The sequence below is a fragment of the Metarhizium acridum genome (genome assembly GCF_019434415.1).
Source record: "Metarhizium acridum strain ARSEF 324 chromosome Unknown scaffold_1, whole genome shotgun sequence".
NCBI classification, from domain to species: domain Eukaryota; kingdom Fungi; phylum Ascomycota; class Sordariomycetes; order Hypocreales; family Clavicipitaceae; genus Metarhizium; species Metarhizium acridum.
The window spans coordinates 6,055,635-6,068,948 of NW_027094015.1; the positions used below are offsets into that span (position 1 = coordinate 6,055,635).

Sequence of the window (13,314 nt, forward strand, 5' to 3'; positions counted from 1 at the left end):
TCGAGATGCCCGCTGATAACCAACGCCCCGGTGACTTTATTCTTTCCACGTATGCAGGTGGCTCTGATTATATACATGTATGAGGAGATGCACCCGTGCCCTCCCTGCGCACGAGACTAAGCTCTCTTTCGAGAGGTGCTTGCTTGGCCAGTAAACGTTGAGCCAGCTGTCTCGCGGGAAATCCCATCATGTGGCGCGACATATAGATGCCTTCTCTCTGGTCAGGTGTTTTCGCCGCCTTTACTGTGGGGGAGGGGACGTAGAGAGTTCCGTGTCCTAGACTGGTCCAACGACAGCCAACTCTGTCATGTATAAGGATATGATGCAGAGGGGGAACTTGGCCGCCATAAACAACATCATAGGTGGCCACGAGCTGATTCAACCGTTTCACCATGCACTCTTTTCTTGTTGCACGACATGCCGCGGTAGAGTTCTGATTGTACAGTTCTGATTGCAGTTCTACCTACCACGAATGGATAAACCCCTGAAACGCCGCAGTTTTCTCCTTTCCCAAATGCTGAACATGATTCGCCTTCATTTTTTTCCCACGTCGGCCATGAAGCTGCCGTGCAATCGCAGCCCGGCTCTTGGTTTCACCTACCTTCTCTGCTCGAAATTCCAATATCCAATTTCGACAGACACCCTTTGGCAACCTTCCTCAGACGCACAACCTGTAGCTCGCATACCGACCAGCCGTCTCACTGACTCGGATAATCTTGACGACCTGTCCTCTCTTCAACCCTAAATACCTCGCCACGGGGTCCTTTTGCAAGATTCTAGGGAGCTGCGTCTCCTTCAAACGGTATCTCTTTAGCAAGGCCGACTTCTCATCTCTCGAGAGCAACACGTGTCGGGGCACCAGCTCGTGGTGCGTAATGTTGACCAGGAGGTCGTCTTCGAGGAAACACTCAATCTTGGCGAGGTTCTCGACACTAGCGAGGGACTTGCGCGCGGCCGGGGACAGCGGGACGTGGGTGACCATGATGCCGGTCTTGTAGTTGTTTGAAATGGTGTATTTGGCGAACTGGCGGATCTGGCCGACGCCGAATTGCTTGTCGGTCAAGAACTCGACCCAGACAGGGCCGCAGTCGGGGACGGGATCGGGGTTGGACTCGGTTGCGGGAGGGGTGTTTTTCTTGAGCATGGCGTCGCTGGGACGCGCGGAGAACTGGAGCTTGGAACGGCTGTTTGGCGGGCGGGCGGGCAGTTAGTCCTCGTAGCCTGGTGTTTTTCAAAGTGACACCTGGGAAACCAAAGGAAAAAGAAAAAGGGCGAGAAAACTGCCCGGTTGTGGCAACTTTGTTTTTGGATGTTGGATGGGACGTACTTTACTGAACCATCTGGATTGCAGTACTCGTCGCGAAAGCGGTCCAGCGAAATGTTGACTTCTTCTTCTGCCAATTCGTACTCCTGGAGATAAGGGTCAGTCTGGGGCGGTCGGGTCGGTCGGATATGGTCGCAGGGCTATTTCCCTGTTGCAGCATTTTTCTCTTGCGGACACGACGTACCCGATCGGCAACCATCTCGTGCACCGTCCTCCAAGCCCTCCAGAGTCTCACGACCTCTTTGGACTTGGCATCGTTGGGGAGGTCCTCCATGGTGACTAGCGTGCTGCGCCTGTGTGGTTTACGTTGCGCAAAAGAGGCAGAAACACAGAAGTCGTGACTGAACTCCCGTCGTCGTGGGAAGATGTCGTTGGAAAATTGTTTGCCCTCGTTCGCAGCCTTGCAGCCGTGGCTCCAGAGGTGGGTACCCTGGACTGGCTAACTGGGTTCGATGGGAGCGGTCATGTGACGCGGCGAGTGCGCCCCACCTTGACGGAGCAGCGAACAGACGACACAATTGGACGCGGGTGCCTACCCGGTACCAAGCAGGTAGTACTACTTGCAAGCGAGGGTCCAGACAACTGTCACCAGCCCCAGAACTAATAACAGCATCTGATTCTTGAACTCAAGGTAGGCGCGCACTCCCTTTCGCGGCTTGAATATTGATGGCGGGCACTTCAAGGTGAGCATATGGGCGCCGCCGTGCGGATCAGACTATATCCCGCCACAGCCAAGCCTCAGTTCCCCCTAACTGCGCCGACTCGTATTGGCCTAAAAAGGAATTTTGTGGCCGTTGAACCTTGGACCCTTGATGACCACTCGAGCTCCAGAGTCAGTCCCAGGCCCAAAAAGGGGTCCCCGCCTCAACAGTCGAACCTTGTCGGCTCCAGCTATGGATGTGCCGTCTGGTGCCTGTGTCCAGCGGTGGTGCGGCGGGTGTTTAGCAGTGGTCCGGGTCAACTGGATCCAGAAGGCAAAAAGACCAGTTGACCACAACACCAGAACCACATTTTTTTTCTCGACGGCCGCACCTCGTGCCAGCTCTCCGCCTCTTCCTCTTTGACTCTTGACCCTCCCCTATTACTCCCCAATTACCCAACCCTCCAATACACCTCTCGTCTATTGCTCGCGAGGAAGACCCTCGACGGCTTCGAATCGGCCTCTTCTACTCGGTATTCTTTTGGCACGTCTCTTTCGACAAGTACAATGGCTGAAGCTGCTGCGCCCGTCAAGCCTCAGGCTCAGGCCCCTGCTGCCGAGTCCCAGGCCCGACCTACTCGCCCTGATGAGAAGGCCTTCAACGAGGCTCTCGCAAAGGCTGAGAAGGACCACAAGGCATCCATGGATCGATTGGTACGTTGAAGCCGTCTCACAGCCTTTTCAACAACCGCACCCCCCCCCCCCCCCCCCCCCTGGTCTGAGCCCCCTCGTTTTGCGACACGCGACTTGTCTTTAATATCTCGTCGCACGGGGCCCAAGATCTGCATAGTAGAAAGGGCAAAAATAAGAACGGAAAAAAAAGTCCTGTACAGACATTCCGCTGCCTTGAAATCTTCCCTCTAACTCCCACAAATAGAACGCCATCAAAGCCAAGATCGACATTGCCTTGCCCAACAAGAACAAGGACCAGCCCAACCCTACCCAGAAGCGACGCCAGGAACTCATTGCTCAGGCCAACGAGATCCGCCAGAAGCAGGCCGGTGGTAAGAGCGCCCGTACCACCAAGCTTGACCAAATCAAGCGTCTCGATGAGCAGGTCCGCAGCCGTATCGCCGAGCAGAAGGCCGCCAAGGCCAAGGTTTCCTTCAAGAGTGCCGAAGATGTCGACCGCCAGATTGCCGCCCTCGAGAAGCAGGTCAACTCAGGTACCATGAAGCTCGTTGATGAGAAGAAGGCCCTTTCCGACATCTCCAACCTGCGCAAGGTTCGCAAGAATTTTGGCCAGTTCGACGATTCGCAAAAGCAGATTGACGAACTCCGCGCCAAGATTAAGGACATCAAGGACAGCATGGAGGACCCCGAGCAGAAGGCCTTGTCCGACCAGTACAACAAGATCCAGGCCGAGCTTGACACCATCAAGGCCGAGCAAGATGAGGCTTACAAGGGCATCTCCAACTTGCGCGACGAGCGCTCCAAGCTCCAAGCCGAGCAACAGGAGAAGTACACTGCCATCCGAAAGCTCAAGGACGAGTACTACGGACAGAAGAAGGCTTTCCAGGCCTTTGAACGCGAGGCCAGGGAGAAAGCCAAGGCGCGCCGCGAAGCCGAGCGAGAACAGTGGAAGAAGGAGGCCTTGAAGAAGGACGCCGACAAGGCGCTTGCCGAGGCCAGCTACCCTGCTTATTCGGACGAGATTCGCCGCGCCAACAGCCTGCTGCAGTTCCTCGACCCTACCCATAAGGCGGAGACAAGAGGCCCTCTCACTGCCGACAGTGGCCTGGGTGCTCAGGCTCAGCGAACTGTTGATGACTCTGCTCTCAAGGGTACCAAGCTGGTGCGCAAGGAGGACCGAGACGACGAGTACGCCCCGGCTGTGAAGAAGGGCAAGAAGGGCAAGAAAGGGGGTGCTTCTGCGGCTGCCCCTCCCGCCAAGTTTTTCAACTGCCCTCCCTCTGTTGTCGAAGACTGCGCTTTCATTGGTGTCGATCCCCCCATGGGCAGCGCCGACGTGCCTACCGTCATTGAAAAGGTCAAGGCCAAGATTGAGCACTGGAAGAACGACCAGGAGGCTCAGACCCAGCGAGTAAGTACCATTGCTGTACCGACATTGAAAACATCAACAAGACGGTCCAATCCAAAAAGGAAAAAAGAGAAAGAAAAAGAAAAAATGGCTAACAGATATTATTCAGAACATCGATAAGGCTAAGAAGCAGATCGAGAAGCTTGAGCAGGAGGGAGCCAACGGCGACAAGGTTGCTGAAGTCACCGAGGGCGTCAAGGACGCCTCTCTCAACGACAAGCAAGAGTCATAAATTTTGACCCCCTGCAACGACCGCCGAGTGTAGCTCCGTCTGAAGACGTCCGTGTTTTCCTGACCTGCTCGTCCGATCGTCCCCGCGCAACACATCCATCCACCTGAATCAAAAACTCTCTTAAATCTATTACAGTTGAAAAGTTTTCTCTACATGTTGAACTTACCTGGGGAAAACAAACAGAAAGGCAAAAAATGGGTCATTGGGCTGGGTACATGCAAACTTTTGACTGGGTACAGGCAATCACGTAGCAAAGGTGTGGCTGGCTTTGTTTGAAGAAGGGTGTTTTGTCTGTAACATAGGCGCCAGTTGAGTTTCTGTGGGGGGTAAAAAGGGAGCCCGGGCAGAAAAAAAGCTATTCAATTTGTTTGAAATATCTTGTCTCATCATGACTGTCGATTGACGTGAGCTGTAAATGGTGAGAGCTGTCGTATTAACATGGGGGCAACTCCGTACTGCTAGGACTATGGTAAACTAGGCATGATTCTCCTGGGCCTGAATTAGAAGCATGTACTGTAAAGAAGCAAAGGCAATGCTAAGGTATCCGAGCCGAGTTTGGCTTATTTAGCATCTTTTACCTATGCCCCCCGGGCGCCGCGAAGTCGTCAATAGTAGATCATGGACAATAGGACTTGCTGAGTAAGCGAGGATGCGTGGGATCCAAATCCCGTCACACGGAAAAAAGTGACGCCACGCTGTAATATGTTGCCAACGTCCGTTACTGGGGCCTTGTGATGAATCCCGTCCATCCACGACCCCAAACCGGACTGAGCCCACTGAGTACACGTGCTAACATCCAAGCAAGGACTAACATTGAAATTATACATGGACTCTTGTAGCCGGCGCAAATGAGGAAATTTGACATGTAGTCTCTGAACACGGCAAGTACCTAAATCCATACTCCGTACGGTACATACAGTTGTTTAACCAGCAAAGACAACGGGAATGTGCCGAGCTGCCTCAGCCTCATCTGATCTGCCAGCCGTCATTTGGACCAATCAAGAATTTATGTAGCCTTCTGAAGCACCCAAGCCATGAAAACAGTGTATGTATTTCGAGAGCACGTTCCACACACGTGCTGTTGACGAAAGAGTGGGTTTGGGTCTACAGCCTCAGCTTGCTTCATGAAAGCGGATGGACCTCGCATACACGAGTGAACTAATACAGAGCTGAGTATTGGTGATTGATTAGTGTAGGAATCGTATACACAATGAGCGATGTGAGAATTCAGTTTTCTGGCTTCCACGGATATCCACTCAAAGGGTATTACGCTAAAGCTGACCTGCTCTTATTCAACTGAAATGATAAAAATCCACCGTAACACACCAAATGCCTTCAATTTTAGCCTTCTTGGAAAACTCCATGCGCCAATTGCAAACTACAGGTTTCAACGTCTCCTCATCCAAACTCATCCACTATCCAAACAAATAGGAGAAAAACCACTTCTGAAAACTCTGTCGCCGTTGATGCAAATGCTAGAAACAAACATGACACGCGTTTCGTCGTTACAAGTCGCACATGGCTAACTGAATATCGTCGGCTAAGCTTATAGCATCGTGATAGATGGTGTCGTAGCTTTGTCTTCGTGTCCAAGAAATATACAAAAAATTTAATGTTTGTCCGGAGGCTGAGCAGCAATCCCGCCCGCCATCTTTTCACCGGAATCCCCCGTAGTAGGATGACGGTGGAGGTGGCATGTGCGCAGTAGACGGTCGTCGAGCCGGTGGCTGGGAACCTCGGCGGTCTAATGCCAAATCTCGACCCGAATACGATGTCGGTGGGAACGGCGCGCCAGATAACGCTGGGGGCGCTCGTCGGCCCTCGCTGCTGGTGCTTGTGCTCCCTTCAAGGCTTCGGCGCGTGGCCTTCCGGTGTCCATTTAGAGCACTCAGCGGCGGATCTTTGACGGCAGGTTCATCATCCGCCGGCAAGGATAATTCCACAAGTCCGTAGAAGTATTCGAGAACTTCGGGGTATCTTTGGACACTTGCTTGCCAATCTTCGTCAATGCCACGCTTAAGTGCCCCTTGAGCCTCGGCGATTTGGTTTGGATGGGGAGGTGCATTATAGTGGTAGAAGGAATGAGCAGTAATCTGATCCAAGTGCGTGGTGTGGGCGTTTTTTCGTCTCTCAGTAAGTAGACGAAAATACTCCAAGACGTAGTCCTGCGCATGACCCCGGACCCAAGAACTGTTTCCGCCACGTCAGCAATTCCGTACTTGATAAGAATATGACAGTTGCTAAAGTAAGAACTGACCGTATATCGTTGTAAACCGATCTCATCATGTGGTCCTCGGCTTGCCGAATGGCCATCTCCAGACCTCGGGCTTCACATTCACAAGCCAAGGTTGCCGGGGCATGGCATATAGCACAGTTTGGGTCCATGGAGACGGAGCCCTTGGGAGGCTTTGACGCTAGGGCTCTAAATGACATCTTAGTAATGGGTCAAGCGAGAGTGCGACGATGACAATTTCTTGGTCAAGGTTCTATGGCCGTATCGGCAACACAGCAGGGCTGAAATTTCTGGGGATGGTGACGAGCCATCAAGCAGCCCAAGACAACGTTGCCCGCCAGGTACCTGTATGGCTAATCCCGAGGCAATCTCACAGTCTTTGTAATGTTGGCAAGGGCAGACGAGGCTACACTGAAGCTCGGACACATGAAGCTGCTTGGCGGCTGGGTAAAAGAGCAACGGGATGACAACGCTGGGGCTGAGGAGTGAAAACGCGTTGGAAGGGAGAGAGGAGGAGGAATTGAGAGAGTGGTGAAGCAACTGACCTGCCGGACGGGGAGTGATCTACGTACGAAGGGAGGAGGGACTTTACAGAAAGGTGTGACCATAGGCGAACTTGACAGTTCGAAGCAGGAAAAAAGTCATATGGTAGATATGATAGCAGTTGGCGTCGTGTCCCAATGGTCAGCCTCCTGCAGCTCCGGCACCTTTGGCACCTCTTGGTCTTGCAGCCCGGCACCAGGCGTTCGTGGTGGAGGGTCAAGGACGATGGAATGGATGGCCGAGGTTCAAGATTGGTGCTTGTTTGTTGGCCTGTTCAGGCAAATGAATCAATGTACGGTGCGCTCCGACCGGTAGGCAGAGTACTCGGTGCTGCTCTGCATCTGCTGTATCGTGGTAAAATTCGCAGACGAGAATACAGCCGCAGACAAAAGTCGGTCGACGATTGAAATAGGGACCAGTTGGCCCCCCCTTGTACCGAGTGCTAGCTGCACAAGCGATGGAAGCGGTGGAAGCGGTGGTGCCACGTCTTGAGAGGTGTCGTGGCTCACATTGAATCCTCACACCTGGCTGCAGCCGTCATGCACAACCGCCCAATGCTTTCTGTCAAGTTGCATTTCAGGCCCAAGGTGCGAAATGGGGCTTGCACTGGTGGATTGTGGCAATGGGGATGTCTCGTCTCGAGCGCAGGCCTTTGAATGGCCCATTGATGGTGGAGGTGCGATTCAACGACGAAGCTTGGTTGAGGAACGGGCCGAGCTTTTTGCACTTCCAACGTCATTTCCAGCGTGTCCCGGCCGTGGTGGATCAACCAGCTGGCAACAACCGAGCTCGAGTCTTGCGGAAGATTTCCCAAGATATGATATGTATCGAGATCGGGACAACACGAGCTGTTGAAATGAATGGGGCGGTGTGGGAAAGGTGCAGGATGCAGGGAGATGCGAGGCGGCGCAGAGGCTGCTGGAGAAACCGCGTCTTGTCGCTGAGGGCTATGATGGGAAGGAGCGACCTTGGCTTATTCAAGTGCGGCGGCCACGGCGTCGGCTTCTCATGCAAATCAGTCGACGATGTAAATGAAGCTGAGGTTGAATTGTGCAATGTCCATACTTGGTTTGCATCAGGAAGGTCGCCATTGTTTACAGAAACAGGTCACCTTGGTAGGTCAAGGACCTCTCTCACACAACAAGTGTCACTCTACCAGAACACAGCTCTTCAAGCCGATTCGCCCAAGCAGATTTATGAGCCGCGGGCCGATTTCCCAGTACCACCACAAAAGTGTCAAAATTCCAGACAGTTAGTATTGGCGAATGTCTTGCCCAAACAAAGTAAACAACGGCCGCTGGTTGCATTTACGCCGGCCCACATCCCGACATAAATCTGAATTTAGCCCACAAATACTTCCACGGCCCTTTTTCACGCACCGGGCTTCAAGCCTCATCTCCCTCCTCCACGGAATCTAATTCCCATAACCCCCCATTGCGGCTGGCCTCATGCCGTTCTTGCCATCGGTGGCCATACGCCAATGCACCACCAGAGGCACTCGCATAGTGCTTACCGGCCGTCCAGGCTGGCAAACACGATGCGCATCTAGCTCATCACCCCCGCCCACGCTCAACAATCTCCCCGAGTCACGATTAAACCCTAGCCCCGACGATTACGCCTCTCCCAACTTTGCGGACAAGGCCGAACTGACTATCTACGCTGGGAGAGGCGGCAATGGCTGCGTCTCTTTCCTCCGCGAAGCTTTCTTGCCCGATGGCCCTCCCAACGGCGGCGATGGTGGAGCAGGAGGAAACATATACATCCAGGCGGCCCATGGCGAAACATCATTGCATAAGCTAGCCAGGAGACGCTTCATTCGTGCAGGTCGCGGCAAACACGGCCAGGGGAGTGCAAAGGGTGGTTCACGCGGGGAAGACGTCATCATAACCGTACCGGTGGGAACGATAGTGCGAGAGCTTGAAAGGGAAGATCCTGCCGGCGAAGAAGCTATGAACATCAAAGCGTACAGGGCATTGCAAAAGCAACGGAGAAGGAAGGAAATGCTTCTCCAAGAAGAAGAAAAAAGACGCGAGAGTGTGGAAGAGGCACAAGACGGCGAGATTCTCGACAGAAAAGGTCGTCTGAAACCAGTACCCGACGATGAAGACCAAGACCTCGAACTCGATGACCCAACCCGTCAAAAATGGCTCTTATACCCCGGGATGTCCAAGTCCGAAATGAAAAGCACTTCATTTCCACGTCTGCCGCGCCGTCACCCTTTCCTCCAACAACCACCTGCCCCGATCTATCTCGACCTATCCCGCCCTACACCTCGACCCATACTCCTCGCCGCAGGTGGGATCGGTGGCCTAGGAAACCCACACTTTACATCGCGCGAGCACCCCAAGCCAGTCTTTGCTACAAAAGGCGAAGAGGCGGTTTCTATGAAACTCATACTGGAGCTGAAGCTGCTGGCGGACGTCGGACTTGTTGGTCTTCCGAACGCGGGTAAAAGCACGTTGCTGCGAGCGTTGACGAATAGCCGTACAAGAGTGGGCAGCTGGGCATTCACGACGTTGCAGCCAAACATAGGGACCGTGGTGTTGGATAAATATTCAGGGCAGCCTACCGCACGAAGTCATCGGAAACCGAGCGTAGAAACAGACGAGTCCTCCGGCGCAGCCCTCGAGCCTAGGACGAGATTCACCGTCGCGGATATCCCGGGTCTTATCGAGGGCGCTCATCTCGACCGCGGACTAGGAATAGCCTTTCTGCGGCACGTCGAACGAGCAGGCGTACTGGCCTTCGTGATCGACCTGGCCGCAGGGAATGCCGTAACGGCTCTCAACGCATTATGGCGCGAGGTCGGTCTCTATGCTCAGATGCGAGATGAGGAAGACCGTGATCGCGAGGCCGAGTCCCGCGTGGACTGGGATTTTGCATCAGATTCTTCCCGGGGGCCGATTAACCTTATGAACGCAGAGTACGCTAGCCCCTCGGCCTTTGAAGAAGGTTCGACACAATCGGGGCTTCACATTGCTGGGAAGCCGTGGTTTGTAGTCGCCACAAAGGCGGATCTACCCAACACGCAGGAGAACTTCAAGGAGCTGAAAGCATATCTGGATAAGATAACAAATGGGGAGGTTGCGCACCCTAGTGGTGTGGAGGGCGCTTGGACGAAAAATTGCGCTGCTATTCCCGTGAGTGCGATTCACGCGCAGGGTGTGGATAGGATAGTTCATTGGACTGTAGGATTGCTGGACGAGTAGATAACAGCGATGGGACTCGAGGTTGCAAAAGAGCCATATACACTACGACCACTCTGTAAAATAAACAATGTTCCAAAATGTAAGATTTGAAATTTTCTGCGTTTTAAATCGACCACAGAACCTGTCCTAAATTTTGATATCCCATTGTACAAAACGAAAAAAACACATCTCCATCATGCATCTACATCTTTAGCCCGTCATTGTCTCTCTCATTATTCAGGGGAGGGCATATCCTCCAAATCAGCACTGTCCACAGCCTGCTCTTGCTTGACCTCACTCTCCTGGTGCTTACTCTCGTCCTTTTGGTCCTTTTGGTCCTTTTGGTCCTTTTGGTCCTTTTGGTCCTTTTGGTCCTTTGGTCCTTTTGGCCCTTTTGTTTGTTCAAGGTATTGTTTATCAGGGGCGTAGTATCGTTAAAGATCCTCAGGAGCATGGCAGCTCTATCTTCCTTGGGAAGCATAAGATTTAATGAGTGAATGCTCTTCCACAGCGGCAAGGCCATCCGTTCGGTAAAATCTAGATCACCTGCCTCAGGCTCGATGCGAAGCACACAGCATCCCATGCTAACATCGCGAACTCTCTCACCTATCTCATCAAAATTCTTCCACTCTTCGTCCGCAATACGGGGGAACATTTCGATGAGGAGCTTGCGAAGGGTCTCCTTCTTGTGTAGGTGAATGACCCGTGGTTCACCAACATATCCCTGGACGATTGGCATACCTTCGGACTGGATGCGCCAGCGGCACACCTCGGCTGAAGGGGCATCCTGCTTCATATACATGCGCACACCGCCGTGGACGAATCGCACGCCACGGCCCTCGTTTTCGGTGAGGATATCGCGGATGAGGGCCGTGGTGTAGTAGATGGCCTTGGCGGGCTCACCGAGCTCGTTGCGGACCATATAGCGGTTGTCGGGGAAGCGGGTAGAGAGATTGTAGAATTGTTTGATGTTCTGGATGACAGGGTGGGATGGGTCGAGGTATTTGAAGGGTTCTTCGGGAGGACCAGCTTTCTTGGGTTTGGTGACGGCCTCTGCGGGTTGGACCAGCGGTGCGGGCGTAGTAGCAGATGAGTCGGCTTCGGTCTTTGCCTTCTTAGCTGTCTGTTCGCTGTCGTCCTCTTCGTGAGCTCTCTTGGTGCCCTTTGTGCCAGCTTCATCCATGACAGCGTCGTCCTCTGGCTTGGATTCGGTGGTCTTGGTGGTAGCAGGAGCTTGAGCGGCCTCAGCTGGCTTTACCTCCTTCTTTTCATCGGAAGCTTCCGACTTGCCATTGGTGGCCGGCGTCTTGGGCTCGTTCTCATTTCGTGCCTTGAAGTCAGTCTTTTTCTCCAGAACAGTGATGAAGAAACCACCGGTGTCCTGAAGGTGGGGATAGACTCTCATGCACCGCTCCAAGGGCAGGTCATAGCACTCAGTTCCTTCCAACTTGGGGAACATAGTTTGAGAAACACGACCAGGCACCACGCCGTCGTTCTCCTCCCGGGCGAATGTCTCAACCTGCTCCCATGTATCCCACATGCGACAGGACTTGTCCATAATCTTCCATTTCCTCAGACCTGGTCTTCTCACGAGAGCGGGAAGCTGCTCGCTGCAGTCAAGAATCTCCACATTACCAGGACCTCCGCATCGCTCGATCGCTGACGCAACGACGGACTCGTTCTCCACGGGGTTCATGCTACAGGTCGAGTAGACGACTCTGCCGCCGACCTTGAGAAGCTGCAAGGCTCGGACGAGAATCCGGATCTGGGTGGCATGCAGGCCAAGAGCGTTACCTGGCTGCCAGTCCTTCCACAGGTTCGCATTCTTTCGCAGGGTACCGTCACCGGAGCAAGGAACATCGGCCAGAATACGATCGAATTTGAGGTACGTCGGCTTGGCCGTGGGGTCGGTTGAAGGCAGTTTGAGGGAAGGGAACTGAGTGGCGTCGTGGTTTGTGACGATGAGATTAGGGGACGACAGACGCTTTAGCTGGTGAACAAGCATATGCCCGCGCTTATAGTCGGAATCGTTGGCGATGAGGAGGCCGGTGGCGCGGCCGTTGTCAGAGGGATCAGCTTCTAGATCGGCGTCGATCTCATCCTGGGTCTCGTTTCCAAGGTCCAGGCCGTCTTCCTTGGCAAATTTGCGCAGAACTTTGCGCACACGGGCCTCCTCGCCCCGGTGAATCATCTCGAGGAGCTGAGCAGACTTGCTTCCGGGGGCGGCGCACATGTCCAAAACAACCATGCCAGGTCGCAGATCCATCAGGCAAGGAGGAATCATGCTCACAACCTCCTGTCTACTAATGTTTCCCACAGTGGTCTCTGAAACTAAGAATTTCTGGAAAGCGGAGAAGGGTGGGAACTTGCGCACAACATTCTTGGGCGTAGTCATCCACCAGGCAAGCTCATCAGGATACCACGGCACAGGCTTCGGGGGTTCAACTGGTCTACCATCGTGGTGCTCGATTTTTGTAATCTCGGGGATATATCGTGTCTGAAGGAGCCTTTTGACGGCCAAGGCATGCCTGTATTTCGAGTTAACACGCGAGCGCAAAGCCAACGATAAGTGATCGGGTCGCAGCAGCCTACCCTTTGGAGCCAGTAAACCGAAAGCTGTTGGGCAACTCACGCCTTAAAGCCTCCCAGTACTGCTGCTTCTCCTCCTCGGGAAGCTGGAGCAAAGCATTATAGTACTCCTCCAGCTTGTCGTTGTTCTTGTCGAAAGGTGCATAGTCGCGCCAGCCGCCATTGGCTTGCGCACCGCCGCGGCCACCTCTGCCACCGCGTCGACCTTTCCCCTAAGCAAAGTCAAAAAGTCAGTATCTTGTTGGTGTGTAGGGGTCAATTGATCATGTATGCAACTCACTCTGAAGCTTTTCTTGCCCATTGTGGTGATGTACTGATGGGGGTAGTTGAGCTGTCAGAGGAAATTTTCGGCTGGCCCAAAAAAAAGTTGCTGGCAGAGCAAGTGCACATGCCCCGCCATGCTTTTTTTATGGGACAAGCGCCAGCGCAAATCGAGTACATACGTCGAGTCTGGTGGCGCAAAA

At 53.5% G+C, this 13,314-nt stretch overlaps 5 protein-coding genes across 5 annotated transcripts; 2 read left to right on the forward strand and 3 right to left on the reverse strand.

The window, feature by feature from the left end:
• Positions 1-83: 83 nt before the first annotated feature.
• Positions 84-1,704, reverse strand: RPB5_1 (DNA-directed RNA polymerases II 24 kDa polypeptide (RNA polymerase II subunit 5)). The gene is made up of 3 exons (XM_066116977.1): positions 1,509-1,704; positions 1,328-1,410; positions 84-1,184 (listed from the first exon to the last, which is right to left on the reverse strand). Exons 1-3 carry the CDS (start codon positions 1,596-1,598, stop codon positions 659-661), a joined length of 699 nt encoding a protein of 232 aa, XP_065978865.1. The 5' UTR covers positions 1,599-1,704; the 3' UTR covers positions 84-658.
• A 521-nt stretch (positions 1,705-2,225) lies between these two features.
• BFR1_1 (multicopy suppressor of BFA (Brefeldin A)) lies at positions 2,226-4,828 on the forward strand. Its single transcript, XM_066116978.1, has 2 exons — positions 2,226-2,678; positions 2,902-4,828. Exons 1-2 carry the CDS (start codon positions 2,532-2,534, stop codon positions 4,183-4,185), a joined length of 1,431 nt encoding a protein of 476 aa, XP_065978866.1. The 5' UTR covers positions 2,226-2,531; the 3' UTR covers positions 4,186-4,828.
• A 1,124-nt stretch (positions 4,829-5,952) lies between these two features.
• Positions 5,953-6,682, reverse strand: J3458_001890 (uncharacterized protein; the record flags this gene model as incomplete). The annotated part of the gene is made up of 2 exons (XM_007809530.2): positions 5,953-6,487; positions 6,555-6,682. The coding sequence occupies 2 exons, from the start codon at positions 6,680-6,682 to the stop codon at positions 5,953-5,955; spliced, it is 663 nt and encodes a 220-aa protein (XP_007807721.2).
• A 1,726-nt stretch (positions 6,683-8,408) lies between these two features.
• Positions 8,409-13,179, reverse strand: NCL1_1 (tRNA (cytosine-5-)-methyltransferase ncl1). Its single transcript, XM_007809532.2, has 3 exons — positions 13,131-13,179; positions 12,854-13,062; positions 8,409-12,789 (listed from the first exon to the last, which is right to left on the reverse strand). The coding sequence occupies exons 1-3, from the start codon at positions 13,149-13,151 to the stop codon at positions 10,464-10,466; spliced, it is 2,556 nt and encodes an 851-aa protein (XP_007807723.2). The 5' UTR covers positions 13,152-13,179; the 3' UTR covers positions 8,409-10,463.
• Positions 8,522-10,282, forward strand: MTG2_1 (GTPase of the mitochondrial inner membrane that associates with the large ribosomal subunit; the record flags this gene model as incomplete). Its single annotated transcript, XM_007809531.2, has 1 exon — positions 8,522-10,282. The coding sequence occupies one exon, from the start codon at positions 8,522-8,524 to the stop codon at positions 10,280-10,282; it is 1,761 nt and encodes a 586-aa protein (XP_007807722.1).
• Positions 13,180-13,314: the final 135 nt, after the last annotated feature.

Coding starts and splice junctions, on each gene's coding strand:
- NCL1_1 (XM_007809532.2), bottom strand. CDS start 13,151: ATGGGCAAGAAAAGCTTCAGA. Junction 13,063..13,130: donor TGGGCAAGAAAAGCTTCAGA/GTGAGTTGCATA, acceptor GACTTTGCTTAG/GGGAAAGGTCGACGCGGTGG. Junction 12,790..12,853: donor CGGTTTACTGGCTCCAAAGG/GTAGGCTGCTGC, acceptor CTCGAAATACAG/GCATGCCTTGGCCGTCAAAA.
- RPB5_1 (XM_066116977.1), bottom strand. CDS start 1,598: ATGGAGGACCTCCCCAACGATGCCAAGTCCAAAGAGGTCGTGAGACTC. Junction 1,411..1,508: donor ACGAGATGGTTGCCGATCGG/GTACGTCGTGTC, acceptor CCTTATCTCCAG/GAGTACGAATTGGCAGAAGA. Junction 1,185..1,327: donor AATCCAGATGGTTCAGTAAA/GTACGTCCCATC, acceptor CCCGCCAAACAG/CCGTTCCAAGCTCCAGTTCT.
- BFR1_1 (XM_066116978.1), top strand. CDS start 2,532: ATGGCTGAAGCTGCTGCGCCCGTCAAGCCTCAGGCTCAGGCCCCTGCT. Junction 2,679..2,901: donor AGGCATCCATGGATCGATTG/GTACGTTGAAGC, acceptor TCCCACAAATAG/AACGCCATCAAAGCCAAGAT.